The sequence below is a fragment of the Microcaecilia unicolor genome, chromosome 1 (genome assembly GCF_901765095.1).
Source record: "Microcaecilia unicolor chromosome 1, aMicUni1.1, whole genome shotgun sequence".
NCBI classification, from domain to species: domain Eukaryota; kingdom Metazoa; phylum Chordata; class Amphibia; order Gymnophiona; family Siphonopidae; genus Microcaecilia; species Microcaecilia unicolor.
The window spans coordinates 406,412,515-406,435,664 of NC_044031.1; the positions used below are offsets into that span (position 1 = coordinate 406,412,515).

At 43.9% G+C, this 23,150-nt stretch overlaps 1 protein-coding gene across 1 annotated transcript in view; it reads right to left on the reverse strand.

The window, feature by feature from the left end:
* Positions 1-23,150, reverse strand: part of KIF13A (kinesin family member 13A) — an 818,528-nt gene that overhangs the window by 685,236 nt on the left and 110,142 nt on the right. The window contains 1 exon segment of the mRNA XM_030211397.1: positions 17,952-17,956. Within this exon segment, the coding sequence (XP_030067257.1) occupies positions 17,952-17,956 (5 nt within the window).

The window sequence follows — 23,150 nt, forward strand, 5'->3', positions numbered from 1 at the left end:
TGGGCATTTGCCATTTATCTAATCTGAGATAGATACCTCCACCAGGCATTTGCCCATCCAAGGGGGGGGGAGGAGAGAGAAGAGACCTGACCCAATCCATATCTATATATATATATATTATCCAATTTGGGGTGTGGGTCTTTCTCTCTATTGGGGCTGTTGAGGATAGTTCTTTTCATGCCCTTCAATCACTTTTCACATGGACAATTACAGCAAAGGTTACAACTGCATGATTTTGGTCCCCTACTTTGCCCAGCCAGTTCCTGACCAGGGTTGCACGCTGCTTGGCTTCTGCTTTTTGCCATGTGTCATACACCTTCAACACTTGGGTGGCACCACATAGGGAGGGCATAACTTGCCATTTATCGAATCTGGTTATACACACCTCCACCAGGCATTTGCCTACAGGAAGGGGGGGAGAGAGAAAGAGACTGACCCCATTCATATTATATATTATATATATCCAATTGGGTTGGGGTCTTTCTCTCTATTGGGCTGCTTGAGAATAGTTTCTTTTCATGCCCTTCAATCACTTTCATATGGACAATACAGCAAAAGGTTATACCACTGATTTTGGTCCCTGCTTTGCCCATCCAGTTCTTGACCGGGTTGCACCTGCTTAGCTTCCTGCTTTTGCCCTATGACATACACCTTCACCATGTGGGTGGCCCCACATAGGGTGGGCATAACTTGCCATTTATCTAATCTGGTATCCACAACCTCCACAGGCATTTGCCTCCAGAAGGGGGGGAGAGAGAGAAAGAGACTGACCCCCATTCATATATTATATATTATCCAATTGGGTTGGGGTCTTTCTCTCTATGGCTGTTGAGCTAGTTTCATGCCCTCCAATCACTTTCTGATGGACAATACAGCAAAAGGTTATTAACCACTGATTTTGGTCCCCTGACTTTGCCCATCCAGTTCATGACCCTGGGTTGCACCTGCTTAGCTTCCTGCTTGTGCCATGTGACATACACCTTCAACACTTGGGTGGCCCCACATAGGGAGGGCATAACTTGCCATTTATCTAATCTGGTATACACACCTCCACCAGGCATTTGCCTCCAGAAAGGGGGGGAGAGAGAGAGACTGACCCCATTCATATATATATATATATTATCCAATTGGGTTGGGGTCTTTCTCTCTATTGGGCTGTTGAGATAGTTTCTTTTCATGTCCTCCAATCACTTTCAGATGGACAATACAGCAAAAGGTTATACCATTGATTTTGGTCCCCTGCTTTGCCCATCCAGTTCCTGACCAGGGTTGCACCTGCTTAGCTTCCTGCTTGTGCCATGTGACATACACCTTCACCATGTGGGTGGCCCCACATAGGGAGGGCATAACTTGCCATTTATCTAATCTGAGATAGATACCTCCACCAGGCATTTGCCTCCAGAAAGGGGGGAGAGAGAGAAAGAGACTGACCCCATTCATATATTATATATTATCCAATTGGGTTGGGGTGCTTTCTCTCTATTGGGCTGTTGAGATAGTCTTTCATGCCCTCCAATCACTTTCTGATGGACAATACAGCAAAAGGTTATACCCACTGATTTTGGTCCCCTGCTTTGCCCATCCAGTTCCCGACCTGGGTTGCACCTGCTTAGCTTCTGCTTTTGCCATAGACATACACCTTCACCATGTGGGTAGCCCCACATAGGGGGGCATAACTTGCCATTTATCTAATCTGAGATAGATACCTCCACCAGGCATTTGCCTCCAGAAGGGGGGAGAGAGAGAAAGAGACTGACCCCATTCATATATTATATATTATCCAATTGGGTTGGGGTCTTTCTCTCTATTGGGCTGTTGAGATAGTTTCTTTTTAATGCTTTCAATCACTTTCAGATGGACAATACAGCAAAAGGTTACACACTGACTTTTGGTCCCCTGCTTTGCTGATCCAGTTCCTGACCAGGGTTGCACCTGCTTAGCTTCCTGCTTTTGCCATATGACATACACCTTCACCATGTGGGTGGCCCCACATAGGGAGGGCATAACTTGCCATTTATCTAATCTGAGATAGATACCTCCACCAGGCATTTGCCTCCAGAAAGGGGGAGAGAGAGAAAGAGACTGACCCCATTCATATATTATATATTATCCAATTGGGTTGGGGTCTTTCTCTCTATTGGGCTGTTGAGATAGTTTCTTTTCATGCCCTCCAATCACTTTCAGATGGACAATACAGCAAAAGGTTACACCACTGACTTTGGTCCCCTGCTTTGCCCATCCAGTTCCTGACCAGGGTTGCACCTGCTTAGCTTCCTGCTTGTGCCATGTGACATACACCTTCACCACATGGGTGGCCCCACATAGGGAGGGCATAACTTGCCATTTATCTAATCTGGTATACAAACCTCCACAGGCATTTGCCTCCAGAAAGGGGGGAGAGAGAGACTGACCCCATTCATATGTTATATATTATATATTATCCAATTGGGTTGGGGTCTTTCTCTCTATTGGCTATTGAGATAGTTTCTTTTCATGCCCTCCAATCACTTTCACATGGACAGTATCTGGAGCACTGAAAATTAGTCTAACAAATGTCAAGATATCAAATTATGTGTAGCCCTCCACACATCCTGGGAAATTGTTCAGAACAGTTTAGTAGTGGGCATAGGAGCTAACTTTTCAAAATTATTGGGGGTGCTAAACCCAGTGGAAATAACCCTTCCCTGGATACATAGAAGGAATTTCCTCAATATTGGGGTGCTCAAGCATCCACAGCACCCACAGAGTCAGCTCCTATGGTAGTGGGAACTACATCTTGCAGGTTTTGCAGTTGCAAACACTGAAACCAATGGCTCCCAAAAGCCAACAAGTCCCTGGCAATGTCAATTTTAACAGATCAGCACCTTCACATGTGAAAAATAGGGAAACAAGAGCCATGGAGACAAAGATTAAGGAAGCAGCTTGTGTGTGTACAACAGGCCACTGTTTTTTTATCTGTATTATTTCTGTTAAGAATTGTTTTAATTGCTGTTTTAGTCCTTCCTATGCTGAACTATTTCTGTTCACTGCTTTGGAGCCTGTGCTGGGAGGGGCAGTTTATAAGACAGACAGTCAAAAAAAAACTAATGTTGCTGACACCATATTTTCCGGTGCTGCTAGTTGCTTTTTGTCCTCCGGTTTTATATGTCTGTACCAAAAGTGCTAAAAACCCAACTGTGAGGCCTCCCTAGTCAGCTGGGCTTTTAGGGTGCCCTCTATGAGGTATATTTCCATATATTGGAGGCAAATTATGCAAACATGTGAAGAACATTCATTTGGGTACCCTGAAAACACAGCCGGCTAAGGGCATTTCAAAGACTCATCCAAACACGTCTACACTGTAATCATAGATGTTCTGCATATAGCGCATATGATACAAGAGTGTGCATCTTACTGAGAAACTTCTTCATTTGAACCCTTACTGTATACTGTGCTCCGATATTGCAGAAAGATCAAATGTTGTTTCTTTCTTGAAGGACTACATTAATAGTTTTGTAAACCAAACACTTGGCTGAATGTCTGTTCAGCTCCAGTATATAAAAACACATTTCTGACCCCTTTCACAAGAGGGCAGAAGAGGTCTTCATGTACCTCTTCATGAACTGTTTCCAATATATTTTTCTGTCTCATCAGGTAAAAAAAAACAGAGAAAATAAAATAAGATACCTTTTTTATTAGACTAACAATACATTTTTTGATTAGCTTTCGAAGGTAACCCTAATAAGCATTTACCTATTTCCGATCTAAAGAAGAAGGGTTACTTTCGAAAGCTAATCAAAAAATGTAGTTAGTCCAACAAAAAGGTATTATCTTATTTTCTTTTCTATGTTTTGATTTATTTCTATTTATTACCTTTAAAATGGACTAGCACAGTTACCACACCAACCACTCTGTCTCATCAGAATCTGTCCCTTCCTTTCTGAACATACTACTGAACCTATCCAGTCTCTCTCTTCATTTTCCACACTGCAGCTTACTTCTCACTTGTCTACCCCCGCACCAAACTCGTATTTTCTACCCACGCAACCCCCCCCCCCTCCGAAGTCCAGCAACTGTTTTTATTCCTTTGCTCCTCCCCCCAATGCTCTTCCAACCTTCTCGTTCAGTGCAGCAGTGTCAGGAATTAAGGCAGGCCAATCCCAGAAGTTTTCTTTCTGCAGCTCCCACCTCCTCTGACACAACTTCCTGTTCCTGCATAGGTGGGAGCAGTAGGGAAAAAAAGCTTCAGGGACTGCCTGTCTTGATCGCTGACACTGCTGGCATTGAATGAGACGGTTGGAACAGTGTTGGGAGGGGGAGGAGGGGCCAAGAGCAGAACTGCCAGCAAGAAATTGAGGGGCCACCTGGATCTTTCATATTATTATTATTATTATCAGCAAGCAAGTGCTAAAAGAAGAGCTGGAGCACCCGCATGAGAGAGAGTGTAAATCCAATCCCAACCAAGATGCTCAGCACAGCAAGACAGCCGATACCTCTAAAGGAAAGAGTCCGAGCTATATGAGATCCTTAGAGGGCCAGTCTGGAACTCTTAAAGAAAGACCACCTTGTCAGTAGGCAGATAATTGACTCAACTGTATCCAGAATAGCTGAACCCTTGGGCAGAAAAAAACACATATAACATGGATGCAACCAAGAATGGAGAGCAGACTATGTGTGAACTAGAACTTGGTACAGAAAGGATTTCAGATGTGTCAAGAGGCAAAGGACCCGATCTGAACAGAGACAAATGTGTTGAAATCAGCTCCCAGGGAGAGAAGGCCAAGCCTTGCAGAGACCACATTGAATGAAGCCCCTTAGAGATGAAGTAGGGCAATCCTGCTGACCTGAAGTAGGCTAGCCTGAGGAAAAACAAATGGCAGCAGAACAGGCCAAAAATGATATTCAAACCTGATGAGTCAGAGAAACTGAATGAAATCTCTAAAAACCTGGAAGATATAATAGCACAACTTGACAAATTGAAGAATAGCAAATCTCCTGGACCGGATGGTATCCATCCCAGAGTACTGATAGAATTGAAAAATGAACTTACAGAACTACTGTTCCTTGTCATCAAGCAGATGAAGCCATTACGTATGGGTTATGTCCATCAACCAGCAGGGGAGATAGAGAGCACTCAAACTTTCACAGTGCCCTCTTGGCCAGCTAGCTCCACTGCCTCTTCAGTATTCTCTATCTCCCTTAGCAGGGTGGCTGCAGCTTGTTCGAGCTCCAGAAAAATCTGCCAGGAGGTGGTTCCTGGCTTGCCAGTTGTTAACCGGGGTGTTGGAGGCTATAGCAGCTTCACTTTAAAGGCACATAGGTTAGCCCTTTCCCTGCCTTACCCATACCTCCGTGGATGTGGACATATTGCCTTGTTTTCCCTGTCCTTACCCACCAACAAGGTTCCAGAGGTGATCTAAGAAATTATAGACTGGTGAGAATGACGTCAGTGCCGGGCAAAATGGTAGAGACTATTATAAAGAACAAAATTATAGAGCATATTCAAAAATATGGATTAATGAGACAAAGCCAACATTTCTTTGAATGGGTGAGCAAACGTAGATAAAGGTTAGCCGGTTGATATTGTGTATCTGGATTTTCAAAACGCATTTGACAAAGTACCTCATGAAAGACTCCAGATGAAATTGGAGAATCATGGGATAGAAGGTAGTGTACTGGCTAAAAGAAAACAGAGATTAAGGTTAAATGGTTAGTATTCTCAATGGAGAAGTGTAGATAGTGGAGTTCCCCCGGGGGTCTCTGCTGGGACCGTTGCTTTTTAACATATTTATAAATGATCTAGAGATGAGCGTACCTAGTGAGGTAAAGTTATTCAAAGTTGTTAAATCGCAATAGGATTGTGAAAAGAGGACCTTAAAAGACTGGGCATCCAAATGGCAGATTTGTTTAATGTGAGCAAGAGCAAAGTGATGCATGTGGGAAAGAGGAACTCGAATTATGTAATGCAAGCTTCCACATTAGGAGCCACCGACCAAGAAAAGGACCTAGGTGTCATCGTTGATGATACGTTGAAACCCTTTGCTTAGGGTGCAGCGGAAGCGGCTAAGAAAGCAAATAGAATGTTAGGTATTATTAGGAAAGGAATGGAAAACAAAAATGAGGACCTTATAACGCCTTTGTATCGCTCCATGGTGCAACCGCACCTCAAATACTGTGTGCAATTCTGGTCACTACATCTCAAAAAATATATAGTGAAATTAGAAAAGGTACAGAGAAGGGCGACGAAAATGATAGAGGGGATGGGACGACTTCCCTATGAGGAAAGGCTAAAGTGGCTAGGGCTCTTCAGCTTGGAGAAGAGAAGGCTGAGGGGCGAAATGATAGAGATCTATAAAATAATGAGTGGAATGGAACGGGTGGATGTGAATCGCTTGTTTACTCTTTCCAAAAATACGATAACTAGGGAGGCAAGCAATGAAGCTACAAAGTAGTAAATTTAAAACAAAGCAGAGAAAATATTTCTTCACTCAATGTGTAATTAAACTCTGGAATTTGTTGCTAGAGAATGTAGTAAAAGCAGTTAGTTAGTGGGGTTTAAAACTTCATAAAAGAAAAGTCCATAAGCCGTTATTAAGATGGACTTGGGGAACATCCACTGCTTATTAAGCAGCATAAAATGTATTGTACTGTTTTGGGATCTTCCCAAGTACTTGTGACCTGAATTGGCCACTGTTAGAAACAGGATGCTGGATTCTGTCCCACTATGGCAATAATGTAGTTAGGCTCTTGCAGGCTTGAAGGGGTGAAGTGCTGCAAGCACCAAACTAGCCAAAGCAGCCCTTCTCAGAACTAAAAGAGAGAGGCATGGTTACGGACTACCACACCAAAGAGACCAATGCCAGATGGCCAGATTGCAACCATCTGCAACCCAGAGAGATAGAAGAAATCAGTGTAGCTGCAACTTTCTGGATATAGGTGGAGAAGAGAAAGAGAGAGAGAGTTCTGACTCACTGACCTATAGGAGATGCTGGCAGCGGAGAAATATAAGCCTATCATTCTGCAGGAGAGAAGATCACCATAGCGGTGAACTACAGGAGATGTCTGCCATCTTGATGAAAGGAGACTGGTGCAGCAGTAAAACCCCAGAGACACTTGCAACTGCAAAGAGAGAAGACTGGCGCAGCTGCAAAATAACGGAGATGTCTGCAACTCCAAAGAGAGGCGACAGATGCCGCCGTGAATACTGGAAAGTCTGCAACTCTGAAGAGAGGAGACCGGTGCAGGTGAGAAACACAGTAAAGGTATGCAACTCCAAAGGGAGAAGACTGGCGAAACTGTGAAACACCACAGATGTCTGCAAACCTGCCAGAGAGGCGACTGACTGTAAACCACATTGAACTCAAGTTTTGGGATAATGTGGAATATAGATGACATAAATACATGAATATAGGAGATGTCTGCACCCCAGAAGAGAACAGACTGTGTAACTGAGAAATAACAGAGAGGTCTGCAACTCCAAAGAGAGGAGACTGGTGCAGCTGTGAAATACCAGAGATGCCTGAAACTCAGGAGAGGAAGAGATTAACACAGCTGTGAAATACAGAGAAGTCTGCAACTTAGAAGAGAGGAGACTGGTAGAGCCAGACGCACTAGAAATGAAGAGAGGATGCTGCTGCCCTAAAAGTGCCGCAATGCAATTCAGAACTGAGGAGACCAATGTAGTCATGAAATATAGGCAATATCTGCAACTCTGAAGAGAGGAGACTGCTAAAACTGTGATCCTCCAGGAAAATGCCTGCAACTCCACAGAGATGAGACCGCTGTAGCTCCCAAACACAGGAGATGTCTGCAACCCAGAAGAGCCTGTACAGCTCTGAAATATTGGCATGCCTGTGACTCATACGAGATTAGACCGCTGTAGCACTGCAAGACAGGAGACATCTGCAACTCAGAAGAACGGAGACCATTTGAGCTATGAAATACAGGAAGATGCCACTCTGAAGAGAGGAGTCTGCTGCTGCTACAAATACAGACGACCTCTACAATTCAGAAGAGAGAAGACTGCTGGAGTTCTGAAAACAGGAGATCTGTGCAACTCAGAAGACCACTGGTGCTCCAAAATACAGCAGTCAGTAACCTGAAAGAGACTGTTGCAGCTGCAACAACAAACACGAGATACAGCAGAGTTGAAGAAGAGAGACTTCTGAAGCTGAGAACAAACAGGAGAAGTCTACAACCGGGAAGGGGATGAGACCCTCCTAACCCAGAAGAACAGAAAAAAACTGCAGTTGTGAAGAGCCTGCCAAAATGCTGAACATAAGATGCCTAAACCTCTGGGTAACTGCTGAAGCTCTCATATCAAGCTGCTGTGACCCAGAGAACATCGGAGGACCAGACTGAGCCTGTCTCCCTGAGAACCGAAATCGAAAGGAAGAAAAGTTTCGCAACCTAAACAGCCCGAAGACGTGAGCATTCCAAAAATGCCCATATAATTAAAGGACAGCGATGTAGCCACTGCTCACAATAAAATCAGAGGAAGGAAATCACCCTTGATTGAATCCAAAAGACAAAAAAAAAAAAAACAAAGGAGGACAGAGCTGTTCGCAATGTGCGCCTTTTTTTGTTTTTTAAACCGAAGAAAGAAATGCTTTGGCAAAGAGGCCACTGTAAAGAAGACCAAGAGCTGATTGGCCTATAAGACCTGCCCAGAAAGAGGAGCCTGCTAGTAGAAAAAGAGACTCCAAACACTAAACAAAGAGTACAGCAGGCAAAAAAAACACTGACCCTCAAGTTACCGCATGGGCTGCCAAGAAAGAGAACATGGTGGCCAAAAACTGAACATGGAAAGGTGGCGAGCAAAATTAAACAGTGTTCCCTGGAGCAGACGACAGCACTCCCTCTAGTCCGACTGGCCAGTTGTGCATGGAACCTCCGAGAAACGCCACAAGGACACTTACTGTAAGTTGGGGTGGGGGGTTTACGAACAGAAACCAAAGCTTGGAGTCTCCAAACATCACTCAGGCTCTGGTACTACTGTACCCCTACCGCCAGCAAAGGCCATCTGAAGGAGAAAAGTAGCAAGGACATGGCACCACCAAGTTTCCCCCAGCTACAATGATGCAACACACCTCTAAATGGAGTCTCTTCCTTTTGGCATTACTGCTCAACTGACTCTCAGAGGAACCCCCCCCCCCCCTCCAAGTCAGGAACTGACTGAGAAATATCAGATAGGAGCTATGCATACCATCTACCAGAGACAGACTACATTGAACAGTCTACAGCTGCACAGGGCCCTAAAAGAGACAAATCACACAAAATTACTTTCTATTTCTGTCTCCATCTGTCAGTAGATGAGCCAACTACTCATTCGTCTGGACTGGTCTGGCAAGGACGCAAAGGAAAAACCGATTTTATTTTCAGTTTAGTGACTGTTGAGAATTTACATCTGTTTGGCTTTATTTTGCACTGTATAGGAGGGAATACATTTCTTCTATTTTTCTGGTGTTGATAACATGCAGAGTCCAGTAACTCTGCTTTCAGTTTTTGTCTGCATATTTTTTTGCAGTCCGGTGAGAGTCATGTTCTATATCTGCACCAAGGTGAAGGAATCTGCTGGCGTGTGGTATCCATGTAGGAAACTGTAACAGTCCATCTTGTTCCAGTTTCCTCAGTAGCAGGTATACTGGTGCTCTAATGTATTTTAGTAGCATAATTAAATGAAATAACTACTTCTGAAGGCTACAGGTACAGGTGGAGATAGAGGAGATTACTGGTGAAGATGGAATGGATCTTAGTGGGGATGAGCAAGTATGGGTTAAATTCCAGTGATATACCTTGACAAAGTTTGCACCTTGTAAGTGTGCTGCGAGATGAAAAAGGTTGAAAATCACTGCTTTAAGGGAAGTTATCCTTAAAGTCAAACACTATCGGCATCTGTAGAGTGATGAGTGCATTTGGACAACCCTGAAGGTTCCCCTAGATCCGATTTTAAGTTAGTCAGGTCAGCAACTGATGAATATTTTTAGGCGCCAGGAGTTGCTTTATGTCATCTGATGTATTTTCTCTATACCATAACATCTCCAAACTAGCAACAACCTAACAAGAGCAGCTAAGGATTAAATGTTGAAGGACCTGAAAGCACTGGAGTTTCCTGTTTTGGACAAAGTTAATCTGAAAATCTTTGCGTTTCTAGTAAAGCGAAACCGGGCAAAAGTGTAGCCTTATGGTCTATTTCTGATCAGATTTATATTCCATGCTCCTATTTAAGTTATTTTCATCCCACAGGTGACAAGGATGACTGCAACAATTGAAAACACAGGGGCCTTTAAGGAAAATGTATCTTCCATTTATTCTCAGTTCTTCTGTGAGCAATATGCTTCTAAATCTAACCAACCAAACCCTACACTGGGCAAAGAAAAAATTTCTGTAGCTTTAATCTCTAAAGGTTAAGAAGCCTAACTTTCCACTGCAGTAGGGCATGAGAACCAGAAAAGGGATCAGGCATAAATAGCCCAAGACTCAGTCTTAACATAACTGCTTACATCGCATGCTGCCCAGTACCAAGTAAAACAAACTGCAAAAAACACAGAATCCTGACAGCAGAGCTCTTTAACTCTCAGCTGATGTAATAAAGCTAATGAACTCTCTTTATGCAAAACCCCATTGCAGAATGAAGGAGATAAGCAGCCTGTGCAAAATGAATAGCCTGGTGGACTGCTGGAAGTGTCAGACAGGGCAACACTGGATCAGTACTAAGATCTACAAACTCAATGGATCCTTGCTTTTAATGAGGACATTTTAAATAGCCCATATTATTTTCAATTTACACAGACACTTTTAGCCTGCATATATTTTTATAGCTAATTTTCAAAGGGAAATTACCCTTGTATCCTTTTGAAAATTAGAACAAGCAAAGTATCTACACTAAAATTACTGGCATGCTTTTTATCTTGTTTTGTGTGGACAGCTGAGCAGGGGAAAAATGACATGCATGCATTCTATTTTCAGACTCCATTCAAACTGCACAAAGAGCTGAACAGCATCTAACTAGACAAAGAAGAGCAGATAAAGCACCTGGGACCTGCTCTGCTCCAGAACATATGATTTATCTGCCTCATTACCTATCAGGCTTATTTTCAAACGAGAAGGGCGCCCATCTTCTGACACAAATCGGGAGGTGGGCGCCCTCCTCTCAGGGTTACCCAAATCGGCATAATCAAAAGCCGATTTTGGGTGTCCTCAACTGCTTTCCCGTCGCGGGGAAGACCAAAGTTCATGGGGGGGGAGGGGGTGTCGGCACCGTAGTGAATGCGGGACTGGGGCGTGATTAAGAGATGGCGCGCCTCGGCCGATAATGGAAAAAAGAAGGGCGTCCATGACGAGCACTTGGCCAACTTTACTTGGTCCATTTTTTCTTGCGACCAAGCCATGAAAAGGTGCCCAAACTGACCAGATGACCACCAGAGGGAATCGGAGATGACCTCCCCTTACTCCCCCAGTGGTCACCAACCCCTTCCCACCCTAAAAAAAAAAAAAAAACTTTAAAAATATTTTTGCCATCTTCTATGCCAGCCTCAAATGTCATACCCAGCTCCATGACAGCAGTATGCAGGTCCCTGGAGCAGTTTAAATGGGTGCAGTGCACTTCAGCCAGGCAGACCCATGCCCATCCCCCCCCTACCCGTTACATTTGTGGTGGTAAATGTGAGCCCTCCAAAACCCACCTGAAACCCACTGTACCCACATGTAGGTGCCCTCCTTCACCCCTTAGGGCTATGGTAGTGGTGTACAGTTGTGGGGAGTGGGTTTTGGGGGGTTCAGCACACAAGTGAGCTATGCACATGGGAGCAATTTTCTGAAGTCCACTGCAGTGCCCCCTAGGTGCCCGGTTGGTGTCCAGGTATGTGAGGAGGACCAGTGCACTACGAATTCTGGCTCCTCCCACGACCAAAGGGCTTGGATTTGGTCGTTTTTGAAATGGGCGTCCTCGATTTCCATTATGGCTGAAAACCGGGGACGACCATCTCTAAGGTCGACCTAAATGTTGAGATTTGGGCGTCCCCGACTGTATTATCGAAACAAAAGTTGGACGCCCATCTTGTTTCGATAATACGGGTTTCCCCGCCCCTTCACGGGGCCGTCCTGCGAGGAAGCCCTCAGGAAAACTTGGGCGCCCCGTTCGATTATGCAAACATGCAAAATTGTGTGGCTGACATCTGAACAGCATAGAAAAACATTAGGGAAACCACAATGAGCATGTTTGGTTGTAATGTTGGCACAAACTAAGGGCAAGAAGCTAAAGCACTTTAACCCATTAGTGCCCAATGTTCCCATAATAAGCCATATGGGAACAAATTGATTTGTTCCCAAATGGGAACGTTGGGCACTAATGGGTTAATACTATACCACCTCAGCAATATAAATATTTATTCCCCCAGTTGCATAGGAGTTAACAGAAAAAATTCCAGCACTCATATACATGGCAGTAAAGGAGTCAATGTCTTGGCAAGCTGCAAACCATTAGAAACTGCTGGCATGGAAGCCCATATTTAGAAAACATTTCCTCCACCTATTCTCCATACTTCACATACAGTTGTCCTATTCAGAAGGGACAACACTGAAAAGATACTAACCACACACCTATCTTGTACACTAACCATGCAGTCCTCAATCCCTGCACTGCTGTTTTGGCTACACAATCCAACAACTCACTTTCACATAAGCCAGAAAAGCTGGGATACTGAAACCTCAGCTCCAAATACAGTGGTTAAATCATTCCATCACCCCCCTCCCTGCAGACCCCCAGCAGTGATAAGATTGAGGGAGAGGATTATACCTTCATACAGCCCCTTTCAAGGCATTTTGCCACATTCTACAACACAGCCATCATACAGATTGGCTGCCATTGCCCTTTCTAGATAATGATCCCCTGTACACCTCCTGCTGTTATCACTGAAAATAGGCATGCATCAGTACTAATGTATATAACCGTGCTACGTACACATGAATGTGAACGTATAGAAGTCACTCTTCTTACCCCTTATGTAAAGTCTACTGTTCAAGTCGAAGTACGTACCTGGAGGTCAGGTACCAAAGAATAGGGCTAGGCAGCTGTCACAGTACTGGGTAGCCTTAGTAGCACTATAGGTTGAAGTCAGGCAATCTCTGATGTACTAGATAGCTCATACCAGTAATAAGTCCTATTCAAAGTCATGTAGGTTCTTTAAATGCTGGTTTTACAAAGGCACTGAACAAAATGTGAACACAGAGGCATTATAAGCTTATGTTTGCTGCCTGATAACTTGCATGTCACACACAAAACAGTGAAAGTGACTCAGAAATAGACAATGCTCCAATAGTCTAAAAGATTTATTGTCCAACATCAAAGACTCAGCACAGCCATGTTTCGGCCCACTGGCCTGCCTCAGGAGTCTCCTAGTGTTGTCCGTATAGAGAAGTTACTATGAGGCTCATTTTCAAAGCACTTAGCCTCCCAAAGTTCCATAGAAACCTATGGAACTTAGCCTCCCAAAGTGCTTTGAAAATATGCCTCTATATGTAGAAAGCTATTTAGCAAGCCTTGTATTTGGACAGAAACACTGCTGACAGCACTGTGCACCGGTAAATGCGCAACCTTTAAAACACTTCTCAAGACTGGAGGCAAACCATCCGTAGTCTGGAAAGTCAAATGAACTTGCATGTCAGCCAGGACCAGCATTTTGTCTATTTTCAGCCACCATCCATTAGCCTTCCTTCAGCTGGTCCTCTGGGACCACGATTTGGACTAGGTGGTTTCTCCTCAATGAGTCCTCCTGCCTACTCTGTTAAGTCTGGCATGTTTTCTTCTATGATTCTTAATGAGAAGAGCAGGGTCCACACACTTTGCTGATGAATCTGAAGTGAGAGCCTTTTCTGTACAGTAATATTTTGCTTTGTGTTTACTGAACTCAGACCACTAATGAATTTCCTTTACTATGTTTTACAGATCAGTCTGGACCCCATGAAGGTGTTGCTATTGGTCAATTTGTTGGAACAGACACCAAGCCTCCTTAATACCAAGGAGCAGAAATAAAGATTGTCCAAACAGATCATGTAGGACAATTAGGGATAAGAGAGTCTAGAGAAACAGCCTTGGCTGGTTGAATGGAACCAGTCAGTGATGATTTCTATGTACACGTCTTGCAATGGCTTGTCTTGCAAACTGGTGAATCCCACTTTAGGTAGAAGAAGAAACCTGCAGTGAGCTCGATGCAAGGACCACAAACCAAATGGCCTTGAAATGGCATTGCTGAAGGAAAAGGTGCACTCAGCAACTTGAGACCCACAGAGTCCTGCTACAGAAATTGGATACTATGATCTGTGACACTCAATACTGAAGTAAACTGCATGAGAGAGAATCTGATCTGGTTGTACATACTGGAATACTCTGACCGGAACTATGTATACTTTGACCTGGACTGCTTGTCTGAATACATGGGTTTGAATTAACATTGTCATTAACCAGTACAGGCCAGAATGGTCTTGGTCTAAAATACCACTAAAGCTACTCAGAACCTTAAAGGCTGCCTAGCCCACGCTACAGACCTAATCTGGTAGTATACATGCTAACTGAATTAAGTTACCTAACCTGCAAGGGAATGCTTTAAACTGAACTTACTTGTCTGTTTACTACCCTATTCCCAAATCAGCACAGGGGACCGGTACAGTACTAAAATTGAGAATTATCCTAACTCAAAGCACCGGCGAAGCTCACATTTGAGTTCAGAATCCCTAAGGTAAAAGAAATGTATCTGTTTATTCCATGATTTGAACTAAAACCTGATCAGAAACCCAAAAAGAAACTAGTGATGTAAATAAACTTGCTTGAAACCTGCCACCATGAAGGTGCCTTGTCTGCGTCTCTGCAAATACCTTTTCATGAAGTTTGTGTGGGCACATCTGTAAGGGATCAACTGGTATACACAGCATTGTAACAGAGGTCAGATGGGGACACTAGATGCGCCTTACAATCATTAAATGCTGCACTACTCTAACTTTGTACTTCACATGGCTGACTTTTCTGTAGTGCATGCCCTCTGTTTTGTCTGTGTGTGTACACCTTTCTGCATTGTAAGCAGTCCCCTATTACATGAAAGGAAAAGGCACAAGCTCCAGGGGCGTAGCCAGCCCTCCAATTTTGGAGGGCACAGGGGTGGACTGTGGGGGCAATGCATCCCTCCTCCCCCCCCCCCCCCCCCCCCCACGCGTTAAACATACATTTACTGACAGGGATGCCGAAGCTCTGCCAGCCAAAGAAATGCAGTGTCCAAGCTGCTCCCCATCTTCTTGTGCTGCTTCTGTAATGGGGAAGTCGGCGGCTCGAGCATGCTCGGATCTTTCTCAAACTGAGCATGCACGAGAAGTCCCAGCGTCGGCGGCAGGAAGCATGCCATGGACTTCTGTGTTACAGAAGCATCTCAAGGAGGAGGGAAGCAGCTCCATCGCTGCATTTCTTTGGCTAGTGGGGTTTTGGCATCCCCACTACCTGTTTAAGGGAGCAGGTTTTGAGGGGGCCCAAGCACAAAGGCCCACCCATGGCTATGCCATTAAAGCTGTGTTCACAGAGTACTCGCTCTCTCTAAATGCTCAATTTTTTCTTTGTAGGTCTTTTCTTCTGTGCATTCTTTTTTATTTCAGTATTCTTTGTTTTTGCATCTTGGTTTAACCATTATCCCCTTCCACTGATGATTTTCCCCATTTCTCTGGGCTGTCTGTAGAAAGCAACTGCCCCGCAAAAGAGAAGGTGTTAAACAACCCAGGCCTGCTATTTATGGATGTATATATTCCTTGGTATCTGCTCTGGAAGCAGATGACCTCTATTAAAAATGTAACTGATGTGCTTTCTTTCCTACATAGCACCTACTGCTTTCTGTATGATTTGCAAAGCATCCAGACTTGGGGCCCCCATGCTCAAAGCAAACAGAGCTTGTGAAGTTTCATTTAGATTGGTTTTAGCCAGTCTAAATGAAATGTTTTGGGGGGTTTTTGTGCAAATGCACAGAGGATTTCAGCCACTGCTTTACTGTGCACAGAAGAAGTGAAAGTCTTATGCTACTGAGCTCACTAGTATTAAAATGAACTCTCTAGCAATTTCATACAATGCGCAGAACAAAGGCGCATGGAAACTCCTTGCCCTAATGACTAAAACCTACAGACAGCTCCCAAGCTGTCAGTAGGTTTTAGTTGTTAGGGCAGGATGACTTGTACAGCTGTGTTTGCCTCCTAACTTCTCCTCAGGCAGCAGAGGCAGCGTTTTCTCTTTCCCATATACTTACACCCCATCGCCTCCTACTTCCAGCAACCACTGAAATGCTTTCTTGCTTCTCCCCCTTCACTGGGCATGCAGACAAGAGCTGAGCCTACCGCACAGCTCTTTGGGGCATGCGCCAGTAAGTTCCGAGCCCTCTACTGACCAATGCTCAACACTAACAGTGTGCGTATAATTTGCATGCTGCTAATGTTGAGCACTGGTTGCTTTAACAAAAAAACAAAAAAAAAATGGTACCCTACTCATTTTTTTCCGGAGCTGTAGAGAACAGCGCTGAAGTTCTGTGCATCTCCCTCTTAGGGTCTTTTTCTCTCTTTCAGCCTCACCCAGCAGAGGGAAGTAAAGCAAGCAATCTGGTACCACCTCGCTCTACCTCCCCAAAATAGCACTCGGACACCGAGGAGACTGAATGCGTCTTTTGGTCCTTATTTGCCATTCTATTACATTTCTGTGAAAGAAAGTGATGTGGGCTGGCTCAAAATATTTTCTATAGCAGGAAATGAAAAGTAAAATATACCAATTTTTCTCTTAATGACAAATAATGGCAGCCATGCAAACAAAAAAAGAGATCATCCAGCTCTGTGCAGGAGCAAACCTATTTGGAATAGAGGCTTCAGGAAGGATAATAAAAGCCACATCTGTCTACGTGGGTGAACAACCATTTGATTTGGGGTCCAGAGCTAAGTAGAACCCAATACACGGTGATGGATACATCATGGCAGTGGAGGCAAAATCAGTAATGAGATGTGAGAAAGCATAAGATATGTACAGAGGGTCCCGAGCTGAGAAGCGAGGGGAAAACCTGAATCAACTGGAAACTTTGTCACTGTGCCAGGAAATGAGGTGGGATTTGGGGTAATTACTTTCCATCCTATTCTACATTTCTTATGTTGGAGTATTTTAAAACACAAATAGTGAATAAACATCCCCTTTAACAACAGTAAATATTCAAGCTGCTGTGTGCCTAATGGCAGACAAAAGCTCTGGGGATGAATCAGGTCATATGACTCACTATTTAGTAATTCACATGATTTTTAAAAAAATTTAACCAGAACTGTTATGAGTTTTCTCTGAATCTATGCCTCAATTCTGTATAATTTCATAGTGAATTTTTCTCCTACACAAATAAGTTTGTGCTACTTTTAAATGAAGAGCAGAAGAGTAGCCTAATAGTTAGAGCACTGGGTTGATGAACAGGACAGCCCAGTTCAAATCCCACTGCAGCTGGGTAAGTAGCTTTACCCTCCATTATCGCAGATACAAATTTAGATTGTGAGCCCTCCAAACACAGAAAAATACCTACTGTACCAGAATCTACACTGCTTCAATATCTTTCAGGCTTGCAGACAGTATAGCAGGCCTCCTAGTAATTGTGGTTATCACCAGGTCTTTTTGCAGAGTTTAAGTACTGACCCACTTATTTTTCTCCAGTCTCATATTTACTTTCTGCCAGTGGTGTAGCTACATGGGGCCACGGGGGCCTGGGCCCCCGTAGATTTGGCCATGGACCCCCCTCCCGCCGCCAACCCTCCCCCGCCGCCACCTACCTTTGTGGGCGGGGGACCCCAACCCCTGCCAGCCGAAGTCCACTTCTTCCAGCGCAAGGCTTCGTTCTGTTTGTGCGAGTCTGACGTCCTGCACGTACAACGTACAGGATGTCAGACTCACAGAAACAGAACAAAGCCTTGCGCCGGAAGAAGAGGACCTTGGCTGGTGGGGGTTGGGGTCCCCTGCCAGCAAAGGTAGGCGACAGCGGGTTGGCGGCGGGATCGAGAGGGTCGGCAGCTGGGGGGGTGTCAAAGTTGTTGTTGCTGGTGGTGGCGGCGGCAGCAGGGGTCAGCAATAAAGAGGGGGGGGTCGGCGGCGCAGAGGGGGCTAAAATGTGCCCCCTCACCTCAGGCTCTGGACCCCCCTCCTGCCGAAGTCTGAATACGCCCCTGCTTTCTGCTCCTCTCTTCACCTCTACAATATCTACAAAATCCATCTCCGTCACGTTTGACTATTGCCATCATCTACTGAATTGCCACATCATTGATCTTGCCAACTCTATTATTCATCCTCTCTGACATCTTCAGAATGCCGCCTCATGAATCATCTACCTCACTAATTCACTCATTACACTAGTTCCTAGTTAAATTTCAGGCCATTTTTCAATTATTTGGTTTCACCTACAAGTGTAGTCGCAATTCAGCCTTTTCTTATTCTCATCTATAGTCTGACACTACCTAATACTCTGTTTTCCACTCTCAGTACCACACTTTACTCTGCGGTTCTGGTATAAAACAGGCCATCTCCAACTTCCATACGTTTCCTCATAAACCTCTGCACTGGATTTATCAACTGCCTGCATCCGAGAAGACATATCCATGGCTAACTTTTGACCTAAACTCAAAATACATTTCATTAAGGGTAGCGTTAGGGCCTTAACTCGCGTTAAGGGAATTAACACATAGGTATAAAATGGGCTTCTTAGCATTTAGTGTGGGTTAATTCCCTTAACGAGCATTGGCCCTAATGCTTGCACAAAGGCCCTAACGCTGCTTGATGAATTCCCCTCTAAGTCCCCTCCTTCCTTTTCTCTCAGTTTACTCAAAAGCTGACTAAATAATTTTAGTTTCCTTGAGCCTCTCAGACTGCACTGGCAGCAGAATAGTCTTAACTGGGCAGGAAGTCCTGAATAGCTGATGTCATTGGCCAGCTGTGCTTGAGCGTACAGGTGCAAAAAATTAAAAAAAGAGATGCGACAGCAGAGGAGCCATAGTCTCATGTTACTGATACCTGCACATAACCCTGGTGCAGACTGTCTGAGAACTGAATATAATCAAGAGATATAAAGCAAAGCAATAAGGGAGTAATTTTAGAAGAGACATTACAGTATTCTGCTGCTCAAGTAGGCTCTTATAAAAATTGTCCGAGGGTATACATAGGTAAAAAAGCAGGCGCACACACACAAGATGCCTATGTGAGAAATCCAAATAGGAGCCCAAAAGGCAAAACAGAGGAAGAAGAGCAGCCTAGTGGTTAGAGCACTGGGCTTGACATACCGGGATGCCCAGTTCACAGTTCAAATATATTTAATATACCGCAAGTAAAATAGCTATCCAAGCGGCATATAAATAAAACATAATTGAGTTGAAAGAGGCGGAAAGGAATCAAAGGGATGCCTAGGTTACAATGGAAATAATTATGTCCTTCCTTAAGCTTTCTCTCTCTATTCTGAGTTTTTCTTATTGGTTGTTATAGCTATTATTCCCCACCCCCACCCCATAACACTGCCTTGAGACATTCCCAAATACCATATGCTGAGTAAGTACTCTTCTGGTCTATCATATTTTTAAAATTCTCTAATTGCCCCTTCCACAGATATAACCACCTCTGGATCCTGGAGTAAGTGATTATTAAGCCTCCAATAATGGGTGCCCAATAACCATACTGGAGCATGGTCCAACCATGTGATCAGCTCAATCTCTGTCTCTATGATCTTCCCCCTCCAATTATGGTATAAACAAATCAAATCTATTTTAGAGTATGAGTCATGAACTGGTATCTCTCCATCTATCATGTCCTATTCGCTGGTTATTTCCCTGCAAATGCTCAGCACAATTTTTTCAGTATCACAAAAGTCCTCAATATCGGGACACCCCCTAATTGGTACATTCTGCTTCCATGACCTATTTTCCAAGTCTTTCACTTGGCTCATAAGGCCTCATTGGTCTTTCTGCATACTCTTTGTGGTTGTATGAAGTTCCATAACTGCCTCTTCCTGCTCTTCTATCCATTTCTCAGCCTCCTCCACTCATCACACCAGTTCTGCAAAGTCTTTATTTCCCTGTGTCCTTAATTTTGCCCTGCAACCCCTGGAACGCACGTTTGATTTCCACCAACCACTCACCAAGTTCCACTTTAGTTAGACGAGCTGAATAATCAGTATCTCAATGTTGGAGCGACCTGCAGGCAATTGAGTCGTGTTCCAATACAATGTCGCCTGAATCAGTGTGCACCGCCATGGACACTCTCTGAACATGGTGGACACAGCTCTTATCAGCCGCACCAGCCACACCATGGGACTCATCTAGCCTCTTCTTCGTCTGCATATTTTAATCCAGGAAACTGCCAGGAGGTAAAATCGCTTGTTTCCAAGTCAGTCTGGTGGGGTGGGGAACACTAGTGAATGGCAGGGTTTAACTGCTAATCAGGCCAGAGCTTCGTCTTCACTCAGCAATGATATCCAATGGCATCACTGGAAGTCCGCAAGACATATGGTAAATTTAAAAGTTTAACATTTTAAGAGGTATTTTGCAGGGTTTTTTTCCATTACATTTTCCCTTCCACCACCCTACAAATTCCCATGATTATATTGCCTTTTCCCTCATGCAGCACATCTGGGGAAGTCCAAACAGTCCTCACTAATTGACAGGCTTGAGAGATATCTCCTCTGAGACAAAGCCTCAGCACCACTTTGATGGTCAATAGGGATATCTGCAGTAGAGACAACCACAATTGCTCAACCCTGGGCTTAAGAGCATCACCTCTGCAATGTTCCCAGGATATGTAGGGCCCTGTGGAAACAGGGAACCACCACAGAATGTGGAGGAACACTCAATCCCTATGAGTCTTTATTGAAAATCACCAACCGACTTGACACAGCTACCGTGTTTCGACATTTCTTTTGGGTTAAGCCGATAATATATTTTCCGTATGCCTTTTGCCTTTATTTGTGCTAGATTTTGAAAACGTCATCTACTTCATTATTATCACTTACACGATAAGACTCCTGAAGCAGGCCCTTTGGCGCCGAAACACGGCAGCTGTATTGAGTCGTTTGGTGATTTTCAATAAATACATTGTATACGTGTCTCCCTTGCTGTTTTTGGAAGAGCCAGGCTACCCTACTCTTTGATTTACTATGGGCCCAGTGGAGAGCCGACTCCAATAAAAGTCCACAGCACGGCAGTATACGGCACTATGGCAAGAGGCAGGAGTAATCCCCAATACAAATTTCAAAAAGCAGTGAACATTAATATTTTTAATAAGTCACTGAAACAGGCCTTTCCTAGGAAACTGATGCCCCGATGCGCAAAACTCCAGCGCTATATGGAACAATGCTGGAGCTTACTACTACAACAACGCCCAATGTCCTCCTGCTTGAAACTAATAGTATGCAAATTATGTGTGTGCTATAAGCTTTGACATGAGGAAGTAAATCAGGCGGATGGTGCTTGGCGTATGCACTGGAGTCGCAAGAAGTACCGACAGCATCAAGAAAGGTTTTCTGACACAATTTAAGCTAAAATTGGACAGAAAACTGTGTGTGCTGCACCAATGGATTTATTTATTTATTTGGTTCACGTATATCCCACATTTTCACAGCTAGTGCGGGCTCAATGTGGCTAACAAGTTAATACATCAAAACTTAATACAGCAGAATATAATAATTATAGAAAATTAACAAATACAGTAACAAAAGCAGCTAAATAGGAGAATACGGATGGGAAAACAGGAACAACAAAAGGGAAGCAGACAGAAGGCAAAAAACGGGAAATCAGTCAAAACTGAAATAGGGGATTAAAAAGTAATGAGGTCTTTGGGATAAGCTTTACTAAACATTTTTAAACATAAAAGCCCTTAACATATATTACCCTTCACTACATGAGAGCTATGTTTCTCCCATATACCCCTAATCCACTCCCTCCCACCACCATCATAATAGCTTGGACAAAGGTGAACCTCTTCTCCCTGGCCTGGGCTGGCTTGCCGGGCTGCTTCATTGCTTGCTGAGAGCCTAACCACCAGCTCCAAGCTGGCGTAAGGTTCCCGGCGGTAAAAGCACCCTTCTTCAGGGTGTTCTTTGAACATCGTGCTGAATAGGAAATTAGCTAATTTAAATGAGATTAGCATGCTACCTGTGCTAATCATTGCCACACTCGCTGTCCCCCACACTGGAGCCCTCTGAGCATTTGGCACCAGCAAACACAGGCGTTAGTCTGTCGCTAAGGGCCTCTAGCACCCGCATTTGCTTCTGAGCATCAGGGCCTGAAGTTCTTGCACTGTGGACATCAAGATGTTGATTTCAAGCATTCAATTAAACTGCTAGGGGGTAAATACTGAGCTCAGGGTGACTGACCATGGTGAGTAAAATAAATCTGAATATTCTATGACAGTATCTGGATGGTTGCCGGTACCCAATATCCAGAGCTTATGGTCCAGATAGCAATGATATTTGGTCACTATCTGCATAGCCAATCCACATACACTGAGAGCAGCTTAATGTTCTATCCTAAATTATGCAGATTTTTATCCCAACATTGGCACTGAAAATCGCTACTATCCAGAAAAGTGCCAGCTCCCCTCCCCTAGCTCCACCCATGGACCACCCCAGCACTATCTGGATAGTGCTACAGTGGTCAGAAAAAATATTCAGCAGCGTTATCTGGAGAATGCTGCTAAATATTGGGCCCAGTAAGCAGTCCTGCTAACCATATAAGCACCTTTGAATAATGGCCAGCTAGTATATAGGTCTCCAAAGGTAGATTAAGATCAACTCCAACACTTCCTCATAAACAGTTTCCTATGGTTTCAGAGATCTGTTGCAAATCACAAATTGCATTAGTGTTGTAAGCTTGCTTTCTGCAATGGCTTTGGAAATACATTACATCTACAAGCATCATATTTATATCCAATTAGTAGTCAACATATTGTAAGCAACCTATTTCTAGTTCAACACAAACTCATTAAACAGTTTTTGAATAGTCTTTGAAAGAAAATCAATTAAATTGGGACATACACTTTTTCACAAAGTCCTGTAACAACTACAGTGTATTCTAAGTTTTTTCTTTCCGAGAGGCCTGGGCCTTATGTTTCTTCATATCTAAGTTTCGTTGATGCCAGTTGGCTGACCTAGACA